Source organism: Muscardinus avellanarius (genome assembly GCF_963383645.1).
Source record: "Muscardinus avellanarius genome assembly, chromosome: 14".
Lineage (NCBI taxonomy): Eukaryota > Metazoa > Chordata > Mammalia > Rodentia > Gliridae > Muscardinus > Muscardinus avellanarius.
This window is the reverse complement of record NC_137800.1, coordinates 15,142,109-15,162,686: the sequence shown is the minus strand read 5'-3', so window position 1 is coordinate 15,162,686 and position 20,578 is coordinate 15,142,109. Positions and strand designations below refer to the sequence as shown.

Below are 20,578 nucleotides of genomic sequence, written 5' to 3'. Positions count from 1 at the left end.
TTTGGAAGGCGGTCAGCATGTTGAGGGAGTGTTACGTGGAGCCTTAGTCATGTGGCACTGCGTGCCGCGGGCTTCTCTGTGGGAGGACCTGGGGCCGTCCTTTCCATGCGTGCGCCTGTGTGACGTGTGCCTGTCCTTCCTGGCCTCCCTGGGGAGAGCTGCAGCAGAGCACTCGCGTCGGATCTCTGCTTACGCAGCCTCTCTCCTCTCTCCAGTACGCATGCTACGCCATTGGTAAGGATGTGCAAGCCATGAAAGCGGTCGTGGGAGAAGAAGCCCTCACCTCAGATGATCTTCTCTACTTGGAATTTCTGCAGAAGTTTGAGAAGAACTTTATTTCTCAGGGTAAGGTGACCGTTTTCTTGCAAACATAAAGGCCTCATGTAGTTTTTAAGAACTCCTTTTTAGTCTGCGGGAACTACATTGGTATCTGCAGTTTTCCCTCTGCTAAGGGAGAGTCTTGAGCCAGCCGCATGCCTTTGCCTTCACCCTCGGCCCTCCGCTCCACCTGCCGAGCGTCTTGGGAGGTCCGCGCCGGGCTAGCCAGTCGTGTGTTTCCTCCGCCATTCCGGCCCTCTGCGCCCTCCCTCTGCTGCCCACTGCGGTGTTGCCGGCTCTCCTCCCCCCGGCTTCTTGCCGGTAATCTCCTCGGCTTTGGAGCTTGGGCCTTTTGGAGTCATCTAGTTTCATCTTCTCGTTTCTTATTTCTTAGCTTCCTCCATCCTGATTGCTAATATTCCAAAGAACTCAGTTGCCTTCTTTTCTGGGCTTTCCTATTTTTTCTAATCAAGCATGACTTCAAGGTGCTGTTGATTTTTGCTCTGCCTGGTCCGTGGCCCTTTCTGAAGCGTCCACACCCTCCCCGCCTTAGGACTGCCATTGTTGTGTGTGGCGCCGGTCCCTCAAGCTCTGTTGACCTGTGCGGCAGTGCCCTCTTCCCGCGTGCTGCCTGCCATTGTCCTCGCTAAGCCAAGCCCAGGAACTGAGCATCCGTCTTCCTCCGTTGCTCTCCAGTGATGGAGCACTGATACTTTGTGGTGCCCCCTTTAGAATACCTTACCCTGTTCCGTTTGTATCCCCATTGTAATGTCTAGCCCAGTATTTCTCAAGGTTTGATTTGCCTTTGAATCAACTAATTGTTAAAACGCAGATTCTGGCTCAGTAGATGTAGGTGGTCAGGGATTCGATTAATCTGGAGGTTCCTGGGTGATGCTGAAGCTGCGGGTCTCTGACCAGAGTTTTAGGGCCTAGTCCAGAGATCGTCCACCATTCTTGACCATAGCGCCAGCTTTTCTCTATTCTGCAGTACTCAAGGGTGAATTCACTACTCATTTTTGTTTGTCCTCTAATGAGAAGCCCATGATGGTTTCCTTGTGTAACGTGTGTGGGTTTTCAGGCGGCTTTGCCTGGCTTCTCCCCAGTTGTTCTAATGGTAGGAATATTCCAGTGTTAGCTACAACAGGTGTATTACTTTGAAATAGTGCCTTAAGCGGTATACTTAGGATTCATGCCTTTTCTGTTTACACAATAAATTATTCACATTAAAATCCCCAGAGCAGACATGCTTGTTGTTCTAAATGCAAAACCTCAGTACCTGGGAAGTTCTCCAAAGAACAGAACCCAGCATCCTAGCCACTCTTAACTCGTTTGTTGGAGAATAATACTTATTTGAGGAGTGAAGATGATTCTGCTATTAAAAATAATGACTCTGAGCTGGGCGTGGCGGTTCATCCTCCCAGTACTTGTGAGGCTGAGATGGGAGGATTGCAACATAGGCTGTCAGCAGTTTAGTGAAGCCCTCTTTCCAAATAAAATAGAAAACTGGGCTGGGGTGTAGCCCAGAGGTAGAAAGCAAGCCCCTCGATTCCATCCCCACTATCACACACATCCCAAAATATAATTCTCTGAACACCACTGACTCTTCTGAGTATTCAAGTGCTTGGTGTCATCTCTAAGTTTGGAACCTGTGATCCTCCTGTTTCGCCCTTTCCAGTGTCTGGGATTACGGACAGAAGTCACCACACAACATCATTCAAAGCAGAATTTCAGGTGTCTGTGGCAGTGCCCCTCAAGGCAGCCTTTCCTCTGTGTTCTAGGAGAGGTTGCATTTTTGTGCTGTTGTTTGTTCCCTCCTTCCCTTCCTTCCTTTCTTTCTCTGGATTGAAACTAGGGGCATTCTACCTCCAAACCACTCCCCAGCCCTCTTGGTTTTGAAACAGCGTCTCTCAGGCCTCTTTGCTGAGGCTCTCCTGAACCTGTCCCAGCCTCCTGTGTACTGGGATTGGAGGTGTGAGCCACTGCCTGGCCAGGGAGAATGCCCCCTCCCCCCAGACTGTGGACAAAGCTCGGGGTCTGGGTCTGGTGTCCATTGTTTAAGGATCCTATCTGATTGTCAAAACCCAGCTCACCCGGCATGGTGGGGCACACTTGTAATCCCAGTGCTTGGGAGGCTGAGACAGGAGGATCACGCAAGTTCAAAGCCAGCTACTTAGTGAGGCTCTCGGCAACTTGGTGAGACCCTGTTTCCAAATAAAATAGAAAATAGGTCTGGGAGTGTAGCCTGGGAGTAGAAAGCCTCAGGGTTCTACCCCCAGTATCACACACACAAAAAAACCCAGCTCAATCTTCCCCAGACACACACAGGACTCCACCCTCTCTAGTCCACAACCTCTCCCTTCTATGATTTCCTGTGGTCATCTGTCTCCCTCGTTGTACATTCAGCTCATCTAGTCTTAAGGGTCTTGACCTCTCTTCCCTTTCTCATGTGTTATGCCCACCGGTTGCTAGTTATGCAGCAGAAAAAAATCCTGAGTAACACTGATGAGCTGGAAGTGCCTTGCCATTAATCTTCTCTTGTTTCTTTAGGTCCTTATGAAAATCGCACTGTTTATGAGACTTTGGACATTGGCTGGCAGCTCCTCCGAATCTTCCCTAAAGAAATGCTGAAGAGAATCCCCCAGAGCACCTTGACTGAATTCTACCCACGAGACTCCGCGAAGCACTAGCTGCGGCCGCTGCGCGTGGCCTCTCGTGAAGTACTGGTTCCGTTTCCTCAGTTCCTTTTGCACTCCTCATCTCCACCTGTGTGTGGGAGTTTACTGTGTTACCCCTAATTAAAAACAAAGAATAGGTAACATATCGTGCCAGTGTTGCGATGTCTCGATCTGCTAACAGACTTTAAAATATCCCTACTCAGAAAACCTGATGGTCAGTGCTCTGTTAAGTGGCTGCAGGGATGGGAGGAGGTTCTCGTGATATATGTATTTGTACAGAGAGATGTAGTTGCCTGCTGATTCTCATTGTTGGCGTCCCGGCCCTCCCCCTCAGCCCTCGGGAGCACCGCACTCTCAAGTTAAATGCTCTGGTCTCAAGTTGGGGTGAAGATTAGTCGGGGAGGCCTCCTTTCGAGGAGCCCGGGTGACTCCCAAGCGTTTCCTTTTGGGTGGCCGTGTGCCTGGGGCCCTCCCTGCCCCAGGCAGATGGTTCTCTCTCCTCACCTGCTTCTTTGTAAGGAATGGGTTAGCACAGAAGCTCCCTTCTCAGCTCCGGTGAGTTGGGATTCCATGTCATCTCTCTCCCTTTGAGGAGCACAGAACCCTGCACCTTGGCCTGCTGGCACGCAGCTGCAGTGGTGAGTGGCCTTCTGGTCCTTGCTGAATTCCACGCAGGCCGTCACATATTTAGGGCATTGTTAATAGAATTGTTACTTGGACACAGTTGAGTACAATACAGGAGGGAAGCAAGCCCTGTCCCCATGCTCCACGCAGAGGCCGTGGGTGGGGCGCTTAGGTCTGTGGGTATCTTAGAGTCTGTTTGAGAGCAGCCTTTGGAAAACCCCCGCGTGGTCCTGCTTTCTGGCCCAGCTCCAGCTTCCAGGGTGACCTGTGGCGCAGTGGTAGTTCCGGTCCCCCCTCCTTCCTTCCTGCTGTGAGCCCTGCGCTTGCTCCCTGTGCAGTCCTGCCGGGTCCGCTTTGGTCTGTTCCGTGTTACTCAGGTGCAGTGGCCACTTCCCTGCTCCGTGCATTCCATCTTTCCAGTTGTGTAAAGTCTTCACTTTTTTCTCTGTGGGGGTGGGGGGGAGTCAGCATGATTCTATTTTAATGTAGAAAATGTGACATCTGGATATAAAATGAAAATAAATGTTAAATTAAATGGAAATAACCTAAAGTGACTCTTCATTGTGCTTGTGTGTGAAAGAGACATGCACACATACACACTGGGGGTTGAACCCAGGGGCATTCTGCCTCTACGCCTTTAAGGTTTTAGCTGTCTTTTAAACCCATGATCCTGCCGGGCGTGGTGGCGCACGCTTGTAATCCCCGCGCTTGGGAGGCGGAGACAGGAGGATCGCACGGGTTCGAAGCCAGCCTCAGCTACTTAGTGAGGCTCTCAGCAACTTTGTGAGACCCTGTTTCCAAAGAAAATATAAAAAAAAAGGTCTGGGAGTATAGCCCGGAGGTAGGAAGCCTCTGGGTTCCACCCCCAGTACCACCAAAAAAATAAATAAATAAGCAAACCCATGATCCTCCTGTCTCAGCCTCCCAAGCGCTGGGATTACAGGTACGTTCCACCACTCCCAAGCTGCTCAGTCTGCTGAGCAGAAAAGCAGCAGCATTACTGCAGATGTTCTGTGGCCCAGCCCTGTGTTGAGCGTCACAGCCCGTGTCCTGTAGGTGGCCCTTTCCAGCCTGCTTCCTGCCGGCTCTTCAAGCACAGTGTAGTTGATCACTAGTTGAGAGTCCCCACGGGGGCCTGGTAGCATCGCTTTCAAGCATTGTCAGGACCTCTAGGGCCTACCTGTCATGAATGGAGGAGAGTGATAAATAGAAAGTGAAGCAAACCCAAACTCACTTCAAATAAAATCCCAGCCGGTGTCCAGTACAGAAGAACAGCCTGGTGTGTCACGGAGTCCTCCCCCGCCCACGCCGGGTCAGCTCTCGGGACGTGTGAGGTCAGTCACAGCAATAGGGACCTCCGGGTCCCGTCTCAGGCTCTGCCAGCACCATCACTTACTCACGGAAGAAATGCGAGGCTGCTTCTATGCCTCTTAGGGTCATTGCAAGGCTTAGAGAGTTTGTAAAACCCTAGAACTGCCTGGCCAGTGGCAGGTACTCACCGTAGGTCATTTTTATTAACAAATTATTAAGGCCGATTTGCCTTAGGAGGCTCATAACACTTAGAATTAGTTAGGCAAGGGTTTCTACTATTTTGATAATTACTATGTAGTGAAAGCGTTTTCTAGAGCCGGGTGAGGTGGTACACGCTCGTCATCCTAGTACTTGGGAAGCTGAGACGAAGATCGCAGGTCCGCAGCCTCAGCTACTTGCGAGGCCCTCTGCACCTCAGACCAAGTTACAAAAAAAAAGAATAGGGGTGGGGATGTAGCTCAGAGGTACAGTGCTCCAGGCTTCAATTCCCAGTAACACACATGGAAGTTTCTTGGGGAGCTTTTTTATGCCAGTTTTGAGCCTTTAAAAGACTAGTTAAAACAAGTGTCTTCAAAGGTCAGGGTAATTCAGTGAATCATTCAACACTTACTGCTTGCATTTGGACTGTCACTTCAGCGTGTGAGATCTCATGTGAGTGAAAAAATGTCCTCACACCCAGGTCATAAATACCTCACAGGGATGCTCTTTCCCAGCAGGAATGGGTAGCGAGGTCTGCGAGTGCTGCCTGCCTTTGCGATCTCCCAACCCCGACTGGAGGGGAGGTGAGCCGAATCCACTTTCAGAGCCCTGGGCAGGGAGGCACCACATGGCAGTCCTTGAGGGGGAAATAACAGGAGACAGCTGGAGCACGGGGAAGGGGGGTTTCCAGGAAAACAGATGCATTCCTTATTCGACTGCAAACTAGCTTTATTTCAAACCATTTTTCCAGTTTTGGGTTGGATACCTGCCTAGGGCTCCAGCAAGCTGTGTGGTATCCTCAGATGCCCTCCATGGCTTCAGGAGCAGGTGGCCAATGTTTAGGAACAAGGAGAAACCCAGTAACTCATCCTTACAGAGATGTGTGCACGCGCGTGCGTGTGTGTGTGTGCATGCCCCCCAGCCCTATTCTTTTTTTTTAATCTTGGAACAGGGCCTTGCCAAGTTTAGAAACAAGGCAAAACCCAGTAACTCATCCTCACAGAAATTGTGTGTGTGTGTGTGTGTGTGTGTGTGTGTGTCCACCCAATATTTTTTTTTTTAAATCTTGAAACAGGATAAAATTGTTTCAGGTTACTGAAGCTGGACTGGACTGGACCCTGAATCCTTCTGCCTCAGCCTCCCAAGTATGTATGTCGGTGCCACCACACCCGGCTTTCACGGAGCTTTTTATACTTGCAAGGTTTCTGCCCAGAAATTCTTGGTTTGCAGACACACCGGCAACCAAGGAATTGTTGATTCCTCCCTGATCCGTCTGCTGCACTCCTGTCTTCCAGAAGAGCCAAGCATCTGAGCGGCGGAGGCCCAGGTTAACGAGACCGCAGGTTTGTCATTGTCTTCAGCTTGAGGTTTCTACCCTAGAATCGAACCCGTGGCTCTGGGTCATGACAAGCAGCTGTAACACACACGACAAAGTATTTTATCTCCAAACCACTGGAGCATTTTACAAACTATAAATAGCTGGGCGTGGTGGCACATGCATGTAAGCCCAGTACTTGGGAGGCTGAGACAGGAAGATTGTAGGTTCAAAGACAACCTTAGCAAGTAGACTCATCAACCTAGTGAGACACTATTTCAAAATAAAAAAATAGGGCCAGGGGTGTAACTTAGAGGTAGAATGCCCCTGAGATCAATCCCCAGTACCACTAAATAAAACTTGTAGCATTTCAGGTAGCAATGGCCTTGCAGTCCTTTATCCACAAACTTCTTCATTTAATGAGTAGGTATAACGCGTCATCTAGGGTCACATGAAGAATGGCAGACCATGAGCTGGAGGCTGGGCCTTTAAACGGGTCCTGTGCCTTGTGTTAACTTCCAAATGTCACTCCGCAGGTTCCCACCACTGTCTAGAGATCGGGGTTTTGTATTATGGCTAGAGTTCTTGGGTCTCAGGAGACAGTCGTGGTGTGAATGTAAACAGGATGCCTGATGGGCTGGAGTCAAGAACCTCAGGGCTCACACCAGAATGTTAAGGTGTTTTTGTTTGTTTGTTTGTTTTGGTGGTACTGGGGGTGGAACCCAGAGGCTTTCTAGCTCCGGACTATACTCCCAGACCCATTTTTATATTTTATTTGGAAACAGGGTCTCACTAAGTTGCTGAGAGCCTCACTAAGTAGCTGAGGCTGGCTTCGAACCTATGCGATCCTCCTGTCTCAGCCTCCCAGGCGGGGATTACAAGCATGCGCCACCACGCCCAGCTGAATGTTACGGTTTTGGATGGCAATAAAACTGGAAGTGGTGTGCAGACAAGAAAGAACCTCGGAATGTATGACTTTTCCAAGTCGCTGTACCCTTCGTTCCACTAGAGGACAAGCAGCGCCCGAGTAGCCCTGCACTGGCCAAGGGGTTCCAGAGAGACCCTGCAGCTCAGAGTTGCGGCTCTGGGAATCTGGTTCACTGAACCAAATGGTCCTTTTCATGGAGCTACGTATTAATGTGCAGGCCAGGAAGTCTAGTAAAAATAAACCCAAACAGCCAGACGTTGTGGCACACGCTTGCAATCCCAGCATTTGGGAGGCTGAGACAGGAGGATCACAGGTTTGTGGACAGCCTCAGCTACTACTTTAGTGAGGCCCTTTGCAACTCAGTGAGACCCTGTTTCAAAATAAAGAATAAAGGGTGTATTCATTTCGAGTCACCCCCTCATGCCATTTTGGCATGGGGCTGTATTTCTATTTTCTGTATGTCTATCTTTTAATAAACTTCTTTAAATCTTCAAAAGAAAGAAAGAAAGAATAAAAAAATAGGGCTGGGGGTGTAACTCGGAGGTAGAAGGCCCCTAGGTTCCATCCACAGTACAAAAAAAAAAAAGCGCCAAAGTGGATGCGTAGAGTCCTGGACCATAGAATCCGAAGGTCTGGGTTAGAGGTGGTAGAGATTAGCAGGTCCAGCTTTTGAAGCCCCTTTGAAGTATCTGAAATAGTGACATCCTGCTTTTGGCAGCGGCAGGACTATCTGCCGCAGAACGGTCTCAGGAGGCAGACCACTCCAGGGATACGGTTGAGATGCTTCTTTTTTTTTTTTTTTTTTCTTGCAGTACTGAGGATGGAACCCAGGGGTATTCTACCCCTGAGCTCCACCTGCAGCCCTATTTTTAATTTCTAATTTTTTTTTTTTTTTGGTGGTACTGGGGTTCCTGGAAGCCCTTCTACCTCTGGGCTACACTCCCAGACCTATTTTTATATTTTTATTTAGAAACAGGGTCTCCTAAACCAGCGCGCGCGGCTGGCTTCGAACCTGCGCGATCCTCCTGTCTCTGCCTCCCAAGCGCGGGGATTACAAGTGTGCGCCACCATGCCCGGCTTAATTTCTAATTTTGAAACAGGGTCTCACTTAAGTTGCGGAGGCCTCACTAAGTAGCTGAGGCTGTCAGTGAACCTGCGATCCTCCTGTCGCAGCCTCCCAGGTACTGGGACGACAAGCACGCGCCACCGCGCCCGACTGAAATGCTCTTTCTAAATCAAGGTAAAGCCGCTCACAGTGATGCATACCCGTGCAATCTCAAAACTCTGGAGGCTGAGGCAGGAGGATGGCAAGTTTGAGGTCAGCCTTGACAACTTGGCAAGTCTCTGTCTCAAAATAAAAAGTGCTGGGGACAGGCATGATGGCACACGCCCATAGTCCCAGTACTTGGAAGGCTAAGACAGGAGGATTACAGAATTAAGGCCAGCCTCAGCCACTGAGCAAGTCTCAGTTTCAAAATAAAGAAAGGCAGGGGATGGACCTCAGAAGAAGAATGTCCCTGGGTTCAATCCCCAGTGCCATCATCAATCAATAATTAATAGGGCGGGGGATGTGGTAGGTAGAGTGCCACTGGGCTCCATCTGCAATACCACAAATAAGAAAAAACGAAACAAGGTAAACTTGTCTCCCTAAAACTTCACAGAGGGACGTCTCTGGCCTGTCCCTGAGGGCTCTCCTGGGCGACGAGCCTCTACTCTGGAGATACTTGCCACTTCTAAGTCTTCTTTAGTCTAAATAGTTCAAGTTTCCTTAACCCGTTTTGTTTTATTGTCTCAGATGTGGAGCACATGCAAAAACTTAGGTAGGAGCTGGGCAAGGCGCTGTATGCCCGGCATCCCACCACATGGGAGGCTGAGGCGGGAGGATCACAGGCAGGCTCGAGGCCAGCCTCAGCCACTGAGCGAGACTTGTTCCCACAGCAGGCCCTTTGCTTTTTTCTTCTAATGCCAGCGATTCCAGTTATGTGGGAAGGAAGCAACGAACCCCTGGAACTCCTATTTCCTGGGCTCTTAAAGACATACTAAATGTCATTTTTTTTAAAGAACTAGATTTTTATTTACTACGATGTTTCAAGTGCTTTAAAGAGTTGAATTAAAGGGACATAGACTTTGCATCTTTCTCTTTTACTTAATCGCACGGAAACTGCACTTATTAAGTATTCCAGCTATTTAATGATTACAGAATACTCTACTGTAAATATACCATTTTTTCTCCATTGTTTAACATTCGGGATTTTCAACTTTTCACTTAAACGCTGTTAATGAAGTTGTTGGCACATAAATATTTGTCTGTATTCCGGAATGTTTACCTGAGAGGGCTTCGGGAGTATAGGACGGAGGATAAGAATGTGACAGAAGCTACTCAGTCCTATCAGGAAGCTGCTTTGAAAATACGTGTGACCAAGCCGGGCGTGGTGGCGCACGCTTGTAATCCCCGTGCTTGGGAGGCGAGACAGGAGGATCGCGCGGGTTCGAAGCCAGCCTCGCGCGCTGGCTTAGGAGACCCTGTTCCCAAATATAAATATAAAATAGGTCTGGGAGAGTAGCCCGGAGGTAGAAGGGCTTCCAGGAACCCCAGTGCCACCAAAATAAATAAAATAAAATAAAATACATGTGACCTGTAATTCCAGCACTTGGAAGGCTGAGGCAGGAGGATCGCAGGATCAAGGCTAGCCACAGCAATTCAGTGAGGCTCTCAGCAATTTAGCGAGACCCTGTTTCCAAATAAAATATAAAATAGGTCTTGGGGTATAGCCCAAAGGTAGAAGACTCCTGGATTCCATCCCTAGTTTAAAAAAAAAAAGTGTGTGAAGAAGCCTGTACACACCTGTAATCCCAGCATTTAGGAGGCTGAGGCAGGAGGATTACAGGTTCGAGGGTAGCTCTAGCAACTAAGCAAGATTTTATTTCAAAATAAAAAATATAAAAAGGGCTGGGGCTGTAGCTCAGAGATAGAACACCCCTGGATTCCATCTCCAGTGCCCCCTGCCCCCAAAACGGTATGACAGGCCAAGTGTGGTGATGTATGCCTTTAATCCACGAGACTGGAGAGGCTGGACGAATATTGCAGACTTGTAATCCCAGAACTTGGGAGGCTGAAACAGGATTGCAGGTTCACTACCAACCTCGCCAACCTAGTGGGACGCTGTTTGGAAATTAAAAATATTAATAATTAAAATAGCGATGGGCATATAGATCAGAGGTAGAATGCCCCTGGGTTCCATCCCCGGTACCACAAAATAATGATGATGATAATAATTAATAATAATAATAATAGTAATAATAATAATAATAGGCTGGGGTGTAGCCCAAAGGTAGACTGCTGCTGGATTCCATCTCCAGTCTCCCTCTCTGCCCACATCCTGCTCACAGCTGTACCCCTGACCAGCTCTCTGAGAGGCAGGGAGCCCCATTTTAGATTTTAGAACAGGATGGAATACATACCGCAGGAAGCCTCCCCCCCCCCCAGATGGGAGCCTGCAGTGGGGGTTCCGTTCTCAGGCGCGGCTGGCACTGTCCCCACCCAGTTCTGCGGAGCGGGCTGTCTCCTGGTGTCCCCCTTGCACCGCACGCTCGGAAATGCCTGCGTGTGGAAGTGACCCGACCACACGTGTATTCAGGCAATCCGCGTTCTTTGGGCAGCCGCTTAGTTCTCTCTCGCTGACCTGTGAAAAGAAGAACCAGGGGACAGGGCCTTCCCTGAGCCCTTTGGAAGGTTCCAGGTGTGGTGCTGTTCTCAGCAACATCTGGCTTCCCACAGCCCACCAAGCCCACCACGCCTGGCACTGTTCTCGACTGCGGCCACCTGAGATGGTATCTCCCCAAACCTGAGACTCGCGGAGGTTGGGTGAGTGCCCCAGAGTCAGGGGTAGAGATGCAACTGGGCTCAAAGACTCGAAATCCAGCTGCGGCCCTTCCGCCATCCCGCGCCCCTGCTCTGGGCACGAAGGAAACCACGGGCTTTAGAAAATAGCAGAGCCAGGTTGGAACCTCTGCTCCACCATTAAGTTAGATCGTGTGTGTGTGTGTGTGTGTGTGTGTGTGTGTGTGTGTGTGTGTAGGCACACATTGGCGGTGGTACTGGGGGTTGAACCTAGAGACATTCTACCTCTAAGCTACACCTCTAGCCTGATTTTATTTCTTATTTGGAAACAGAGTCTCACCAGGTTGCTGAGAGCCTAAGTTTCCGGTGCTAGCTTCGAACCTGTGACCCTCCTGTCTTAGCCTCCTAAGTATTGAGATGATAAGTGTGGGCTACTATATCCAGATATTATTTACCATCTTTATCCCTGTATACACACACACACACACACACACACACACACACACACACACACTGGGGAATGAATCCAGGGGTATTCTGCCTTCAAGCAGCACCTCCTGCCCCAATTTATTTTAAAACAGGGTCTCACTAAATTTCTGAGGCTGGCTTTGACCCTGTGATCCTCCTGTTTCAACCTCCCAAGTACTGGAATTACAAGCATGCGCCGCCACACCCAACTCTAACCCTGTTTATTATATAAATAGGGACAACACCTGTTCTACACTGTTAAAAATTAAGTGAAAAAATGACAAAACACTGCCAGGCATGGTGATACACACCTGTAATCCCAGTATTTAGGAGGTTGAGACAAGGAGGGTCACAGGTTCAAGGAGGGTCTCAGCGAGAAGTGAGTCTCTCAGCAACCAAGCAAGATCCTGTTTCAAAACAAAAGCAAATTAATTAACTAATTAACTAATTTTAAAACAAAAAAGGGCCAGAGTGTAGCTTGGAGGTAGAATGCTACCATACTGAAAAAAAAAAAAAAACAATTACAAAATACCTACCGGAATATCTGGCTTGGCTGCTTCTTACTCACTGTGATGACAAACTGTTCAATCTCTGGGCCTTCATTTCTATGTTTGTAATCATGTACCTTTTATTAAAAAAAAAAAGTCTAGCTTTTTAGTGGTGAAATATATTCACAACTACTGAGAAATTCCATGCCACACCTCGATGACTAAGTGATTTGACCTTAATTTCTTCACCTATAAAATCATGGAAGCAGGGATAATCCCTGCATTGTCAAGTGGCTATAGAAAGCTAAAGGAGATAAAAAGCGATTTTAAAACATATAACCTCAAAACAAAGGAAAAATAATAACTATCTCTTAGAAAAGCCTGTGATCCTACATTGCCTTAAGTATCCAGAAGAAGTTACACAAATGTCATTGTGTCTCTTTTGTGGCTGCTGATCTTTCTGTTGCGTGAATGCCAGCACAGATACTGGATATTAAGTAACTTGCCCAAGTTCACACAGGTAGTATGGGATGGACCTGGATGTAACTCCGCTTGTTCTCCAAAATCCACAATTCTTCAGGATAAGAAGGTCATGTCAGGACCTTATGTCTTGTCAGAGAAATGATGTCGATGGCTCTAAATGTGTCCCAGGCAGAAGGTCTTGGTGGGATGACTGATCTCGGGGTAACCAGAATTGTATTCTTAAACAAAATTGTGCAGGAAGAAGGGCTCTGGATTGGCATCTTCAGAAGGGCAAAATAAAAATAGCAAAATCTAGTGACCCTCCACACCCACCACCACTGTCCTGGCCAGATGAGACGCCAACAGAAGTCCCACGAGGTGGTCAGCGCCTGGGAGGTCCAGCACCCAGCACCCACCCAGAGGGCTTCTCGTTTCTCCTCCCTGACGCCCACGGAGAAGCAGGGATGGGTTGTGACTAGCAGCCCTCGCAGGATCCTGGGCTAACTGGCCCAGGAAGGCCGGGAAGCAGGTGCCTGCTCCAGGGAGCCCTGTTCCCTCCAAGGGAGAGTCCCCATCTCCAAGGAGGTGCTGAGGCAACTGTGACCCTGGTGTCACCACTAGATAGCAGCAAAGCATGCCTGAGAGGTAGCCCACCTCTCCACCTGGGGGAGGCTTCAGACCCTAAGGCCCAGCCATTGCTGTTCAAGAATTGGTCACTGGCCGGGCATGGTGACACACGCTTATAATCCCAACATTTGGGAGGCGGAGACAGGAGGATCGCGGTTCGCGGACAGCCTCAGCTACTTAGTGAGGCCCTTTGCAACTCACTGAGACCCTGTTTCGAAATAAAGAATAGAAAATAGGGCTGGGGGTGTCGCTCGGGGATAAAATGCCCCTAGGGGTTCCATCCCCAGTAACACACACACACATACACACACACACACACACACACACACACACACACACACACATCATCATCATCATCAAAGTACTATAATCCCATCTATAATCCCAATACTTGAGAGGCTGAAACAGGAGGAATCCTAGGTTCCAGACCAGTTTCAGCAACTTAGACTTTCATCCACCTAGTGAGACTCTTTCAAAACAAAACATAAAATAAAATAAAGGACCAGGGGTATATCTCAGAGGTAGAATGCCTGTGGGTTTGATCCCCAGTACCATAAAAAAAAAAGAATGGGTCGTTGATAACATCTAGAGAATGAGTCACCGGAGCTTCAAATACTTCCAAGCTCGCTGCTCCAGAACACAGAAGGCTGCGGACCTGGACGGCTGGTTCGCACTGCGACTGCATCCTCGGGGAAGACTGCTTGGCGTACAGATTTCCAGAAAGGGCCAGGCATGTCCATCTCTGGCTGTTCTCCTGTCTCCTCCCGTCTCACCTCGTTCCGTGGTCTCCCCCCAGGTCCTTAGTTCAGCCTGAATTTCTTTACTGAGTTGGAGGGTGTGGAGTGGGAACACTCAATCTGTCAGGTGGCTGTAAATCCTGCCCTAGACATGACAGTGGGCCCCACGGCAGCCACACCCGCTCCTTGTCCTGGCTTTGAAGCCCTGGTAAGTTTGAAGTCGGTGCCAGTCAGCAAACTATTGAAGGAACCTATACTACCTATATGTAAGGGTGTCTCTGTCTGAGGGGTAGCAGAACGTTTAGTCCTATTACAGAAATAAAATTATGTTTTAAAAAAGTTAACTGTTAAGCCGGGCGTGGCGAGCTGGGCATGGTGGCGCACGCTTGTAATCCCTGCTGCGCTTAGGAGGCTGAGACAGGAGGATCGCACGGGTTTGAAGCCAGCCTCAGCTACTTAGTGAGGCTCTCAGCAACTTAGTGAGACCCTGTTTCCAAATAAAATATAAAAATGGGTCTTGGAGTATAGCCCAGAGGTAGAAAGCCTCTGGGTTCCACCCCCAGTACCACAAAAAATAAATAAATAAATAAATAAATAAATAAATAAATAAGCCGGGCGTGGTGGCACAAGCTTATAATCCCAGCATTTGGGAGGCTAAAACAGGAGGATTGCGGTTTGCGGACAGCCTCAGTTACCTAGTGAGGCCCTTTGCAACTCAGTGGGACCCTGTTTCAAAATAAAGAATAAAAAATGGGGCTGAGGGTGTAGCTTAGAGGTAGAATGCCACTGGGTTCCATCCCCAGTACTGCCAAATAAAAAACGTTGACTATTGCTGCGTTTCCATTTCTCACCACAAGGTGCCAGTAGATGCACAGGAAGAGAGGGTGTCGTCATTACCTGGTGCGTGCTAAGTTCATGTGAGCCAGCGGTCGGCTCCTCTGCGTCCTGTCTTGGTGGCATCCTCCTAGGGGCCTCCTTTCTCCTCCCAGGCACTCTTTCCACCTTTGATCCTTCTTTGTAATCCTAACAGTTCACGCCTAAAAATCTCATGTGGGAACCCCTTCCTTATGGCTGGGAAGCCACTTAAACATCTGCACCAATCACCAGGCTTAATTATCCAGACAGCTCTATGAGGCACAAGGAGCAGCCCTAGTTGACAGATGTACAGGCGGCTGGGAGCAGCGCTATCACACAGGCCTACCCCAGAGCTGCAGACACCCCATGAAACAACCTCCCTTTCCACCTCCTGTGCAATTGCTGGGCTTTAAGCCAGCTCACAGGAGAATGCAGTCGTCTCCCACTCCCACGAGACAAAGCCCAGAGCTGGGCTTTTAGTTCTCCCCAAGTTGCAGGCAGGCAGGAGCAGGGTGGTGGCCATTTGGGGGAGGCTTTCCCACAGCCTCAGAAACCCTGGGTGCTAGGCATACCAGCTTCTTTGCCTTCTCCCAAATAAGTCACGCCCAAAGCACTCTTGTCTTGCTTGACTTTGGGTTCCGTATCAGGGGGACACTATTTTTCTGCTCAAGAACCCTATTCTACTCTCAAGTACTCACATGAGTTGAAAGACACCCCCCCCCCCCGCATGAAAGTGCCAGGCCCCAGCGCCCAGAATAATGTCATCTCATTTGAGGTGGTTGCTTTGGGTTTTTTTTTTTTGGGGGGGGGAGTATTGTTTTCTTTTGTTCTGGGAACTGAACCCAGGGGGACTCTTTCTCCAAGCTATGCTCTCAACTCTTTTATTTTGAAATAGGGTCTTGCTAAATCGCTGAGGTGGCTTCAATCTTCTGTGTCAGCCTCCCAAGTACCAGAATTGCGGGTGTGTACCACTATGCCTGGCTTCTCATTTGGAAGCAGGGTTTTTGAAGATGTAATTAGTTTGGATGAGGTCATACTGGAGCAGGGAAGGCCTCTGGTGCAATGTAACCGGTGTCCTGAAAAGACGGCCAAGGGATGCCAAGACCGCCGGAGAACTCTCTGCACCAGGGGCCTCCAGCCCTCAGCAGGAGCCCGCCCCGGCACACCTGGATCTGGATCTCCAGAACAGTGAGACAGGAGATTTCAGTGATCTAGCCACCAGGTCTGCGATGCTTCCTTACAGCAGTCCTAGCAAACTAAGTCCCAATTGCAGTATCTCCTGCAGGAAGCCTTTCCCTAGGGTCGAGAACAGCCCTGTCCCCTCCTAGAGAGAGGGTCCTTGTGTGTGTGGTGGGTGGCCCACACTTGTTATCCCAGCACTTGGAAGGCTGAGACAGGAGGATTGCAGGTTCAAGACCAGCCTCAGCAACTTAGATCCTGTTTCAAAATAAAAAATAAAATAGAGCTGGCAGTGTATCTCAGGTAGAATGTCTTTGGGTTCAATCCCCAGTATCACTAAAAAAAAAAAAAAAAGCCAGCTGGGAGCTGGACATGGTGGTATGTGCCTATAATTCCAGGACATGGGAGGCAGATATAGGAGGACCCCAGGTTCAAGACCAGCCTTGGCAATTTAGTGAGACTCTCAGGAACCTAATGATACCCTATTTCCAAAAAAAAAAAAAAAAAGGCATGGTGGTACAGGGCCTGATGGCACATGTCTGTAATCCTAGTACTTGGGAAGCTGAGACAGGAGGATCGCAGGCTGGCAGGTCCAAAGGCAACTCAGTGAGACCTTGTTTCAAAATAAAAATGAGCCGGATGTGGTGGTGTGCGCTTGTAATCCCTGCGCTTGGGAGGCGGAGACAGGAGGACCACGCAGGTTCGAAGCCAGCCATGCTGGCTTAAGAGACCCTGTTTCCAAATAAAAAATAAGTATAAAAATAGGTCTGGGAGTATAGCCCGGAGGTAGAAGGGTTTCCAGGAACCCCAGTACCACCAAAATAAAAATGAGATGGGCATGGTGGCTCATGCTTGTATTCCCTGCATTTGGGAGGCTGAGACAGAAGGATCAGGGTTCGAGGCCAGCCTCAGCTACTTAGTGAGGTCCTTTGCAACTCAGTGAGACCCTGTTTCAAAATAAACAATAAAAAATAGGGCTGGGGATGGAGCTCAGAGGTAAGATGCCCCTGGGTTCCATCCCCAGTACGGTAATAAATAAGTAAGTAAATAAATAAATAAAAATAAAATACAGCTGGGGGTGTAGCTCAGTGGTAGAAGGCCCCTGGGTTCAATCCCCAGTACCACCGAAAGGGGGGAGGGTCTAAGGGATAAGGGTGTAGCTCAGAAATATACTCTCCAGTACAAAAGAAGAAAAGAAAAAAGAAAAGAAAAGAGAAGAGCCAGCTGGGCCCCGTCGACTACAGGGGAGCCTGGCCTTACAACCTTATCACCAGTTCACTGGCTGATTGTATCAAAACCACCAAATGTCTGCGCCGTGCCCCGTGCCCTAGGGCTCCTGGGAGTGAGCCTCCGTTAAACAAAGGGCCACGTGCCACCCCTCTGCCAAGGGGGGCCGGGGCCACAGCTGCCGCCAGCCGCCGGGGCGCGCGGCGTTTCGTGGCTCCCCCCCGCTCAGCTCAGCGGCGATTAAGGGCCTGCGGGGTCTGGTCCTCCAGCCACCTGACTGCAGCAGCCGCCCGGGAGCAGCGCGAGCAGCTGGCGGCGCCACTGCCGGCGGGGGCAGCGCAGATGCTGCGGCTCGGATTATTCTGGGAGGGCTGCGGCCAAGCGGCATTTGCACTTCAAAGGGGGGCGGGCCTGGCTCCCCACTCTTGGGACCCCAGTCTATTCTAAGGAAAATCATGTTGCTGGGGAGTGTGTTAGCCATCGGCCCCGCCCCCTTCCTAGCAGGAGGGCGGGTTAAACAGCCCCCAGGAGTTAACAAGCTCCCGCCAGGCCCTCCCCGAGACCCTCCCCTGTCTCGCACCTCTCCAAAAGGACTTGGGTCCATCTGGCCTGAGCCAGGCTTTCTGGGCATGTAGAACCCGGCTCTGTATATACAACCTGTTCCCCACAACGTCCCTAGTTATGGGTCAAAATCTGCCCCCCCCAAAAGGCAATAATGTTGTCCTAACCCCCACCCTGTAGCTCAGAATGTGGCCTCATTTCCAGAATTTGGGAGACTGAGACAGGAGGATTGCAGGTTCAAGGCCAGCCTCGGCAGCTTACTGGGGCTCTGTTTCAAATTAAAAAATTAGATAGGCTAGGCGTGAAGTTCAGAGGTAAAATTCCCGAGTTCAATCCCCAGTAGCCCCCCCCCCAAAGTGACCTTATTGAAAATAGTCATTGTAGATGTAATTAGTTAAGGTGAAGCCAGGCCTGGTGGCCCACACCTGTAACCCCAGTTCTTGGTAGGCTAAGACAGGATAGTCACAAGTTCTTCAAGACCAGCCTCAGCAATTGAGTGAGACTCTCCACAAGTTAACAAGACGCTGTTTCAAAATAAAAAAGGGGCTGGGGTGTCACTCGGAGTTAGGCTGTCCCTGAGTAACACACACACACACACACACACACACACACACACACACACACACACACACACACAGGATGAAATGACCCCAATCCAATATGACCATAGAAAACAGTGCTAAAGAGGAAACAGGGGCAGAAAAGACAGAAACCGAAGATGGACACCGCGTGAAGACAGGCAGAGACTGGATGATTCTGACACAAGCGGAGAACCGCCTTGGGCGCTGGGAGCAGAGGAGCTGCCGGGCCTCCCCAGGCTCGGGAAGGTAAAAGTCACAGGCCTTTGCGATGCCAGCAAGTCACACTTCTTACCAGTGTTTTGCAGGGATCTGGCGAGCGCATGATTCAAGCCCAAAGAAATCTGCGGTTGGAGTGGCCAGGCCTGGGCCTTCCTCCCCTGCCCATCCTCCATCCCCCCTCATCTGTTCCCCTAATAATAAAGCCCCACAGGAATTAAGGTGTGAGCAGGGCCTCAAAGCCACGGAATAAAGTGGAATGAAGGTCAGACTAGAGGCAGAGAGCGCCCCTCCTCCATCTATACGATTTCCCCCCACCAGGGCTCCCGGACTCTGTGCACATGCCTGGGTTGTAATTACCTGTGTTTGCATCTTTTTAACCAGACACTGAACTCTGAGGACAGAGCCCTGATGCGCTCCCCTCCCCCACCCTGCTCAGCAAAATGAGATTTAACTTGGGAGTCTCTTGTGCTGGGCAGTGTTGGGGGATTCAGTTCTCTTTCTGGGAGGCAGCAGGGGTACCAGGCCCGACCCAGCACACACACACACGCCTTGGGTTTGGTCTGTTGGCCCCCACAGCTGTAAAGCAGCCCTTCTGTGGGCTCTAAGACACCGGGTGGGGGGGCACGACCTCAGCGCTAGGACCTTTGCAGACTGTAATGTGCTGTGTCAGCAGGAAGCTAGTGGTCAGAAGGGATGCTGGGCCCCAAGGGTTCATGTCTAGCCTGGCACTGAATGACCTCCCCTTCAGAGATGCTGGCCCTCCAGGGAGTGGAGAGAATGGAGGTGGTTTGTGGGTAACCCGGGTGGAAGAAGCCCTTTAAGTATGGGTGGAGCCGGAAGCAGAGGCCCTGGGGTGTCATCCCTCTGCCAAGCACTGGGAAGTCTCCCTCCCTCGTTGCCTGAACCTTCCAAAGCAGATGGGAGCGTGGCGAGGTGGGGGAGAAACAGTAGTCCCAACAGGCACAGGGCCCTCTGACGGAGACCCCTGGCCAGCCTCCCAGGGGTCACCGTGAAATGGGGTACCATGGTGGGGAGCAGAGAGGGGCCTGGAGGGAAACACATGGAGGGCTGTGTGCAGGTGTTTCTATCCCTCTGAACATCACCATGATGTATAATCACAACACACTCATTAAAAAAAGAATCGGGGTGAGAAATCTCACAGTGCGGGGTGTCAGGAAGCCCAGGTGCACAGGTGCACCGAGGAGGCCCTAGCTGCTTTGAAGATACCTAACATCAGGCACAAGTCCCTGTGCTGTCCCCAGCTGCTGCCTCCCTGCCTGAGAGAGCACAAAGCAGGGGGCCGCCCAGCCTCCTCCTCAGGGGGCTGAAGTGGCCTTAATGATCCCCACTGGCTCATTAGACTGCTGGGTGGAGAGCCATCGCTCCACCCTCCCCATTGTGGGGGCCGGTCATCTGGCCTCTCCCCCGCTTTTTGGAGAGCACAATTGCCTGGAAACTGCCACTTTCTCTGTGGCTCACTCACTGCCGGGGATGTCCTCACAAGGTGGTGCAAGGGACCAAAGCCTCACTGGCCCTTCACTGTGACCGCCTGGCCGGAGCTCTGGGGACTTGCTCAGGGTCGCTGGACAGAATAGCAATGGGGCTCCAGAGCCCTGGCTGCCGGAGTCAGGAAGATCATGTTGGAGGCTAGCCTCAGCAATTTGGCAAGAACTTCGACAAGGTAGTGATATCCTGTTTCAGAATTAAAAAAAAAAAAAAAAAAAGCTGGGAGTGTAGTTTGGAGGTAGAATGCTTCTGGGTTCAATCCCCAGTACTGAAGAAAAGAAAAAGAAGAAAATAAGGAAAGAAAAAAAAAAAAACTTGGTTATGCTATGAGGGAGTGGTGGAACCTTTAAGGGGCGGGACCTACTGGAAGGTCTTTAAGTCATTGGATGTGCTTTTGAAGGGGATTGTGGGATTCCAGCCCCTCCTTTGCTATTTTACTTCTTGGCTTTGAGGCGAGG

The 20,578-nt window shown here is 50.1% G+C and overlaps 1 protein-coding gene across 1 annotated transcript in view; it reads left to right on the top strand.

Moving 5' to 3' along the window:
- Positions 1-3,005, top strand: part of ATP6V1B2 (ATPase H+ transporting V1 subunit B2) — a gene marked incomplete at both ends in the record, with an annotated part of 28,801 nt that extends 25,796 nt beyond the window's left edge. The window contains 2 exons of the mRNA XM_080710575.1: positions 216-345; positions 2,866-3,005. Of these exons, the coding sequence (XP_080566701.1) occupies positions 216-345; positions 2,866-3,005 (270 nt within the window). The remainder of the gene's footprint in view (positions 1-215; positions 346-2,865) is intronic.
- Positions 3,006-20,578: the final 17,573 nt, after the last annotated feature.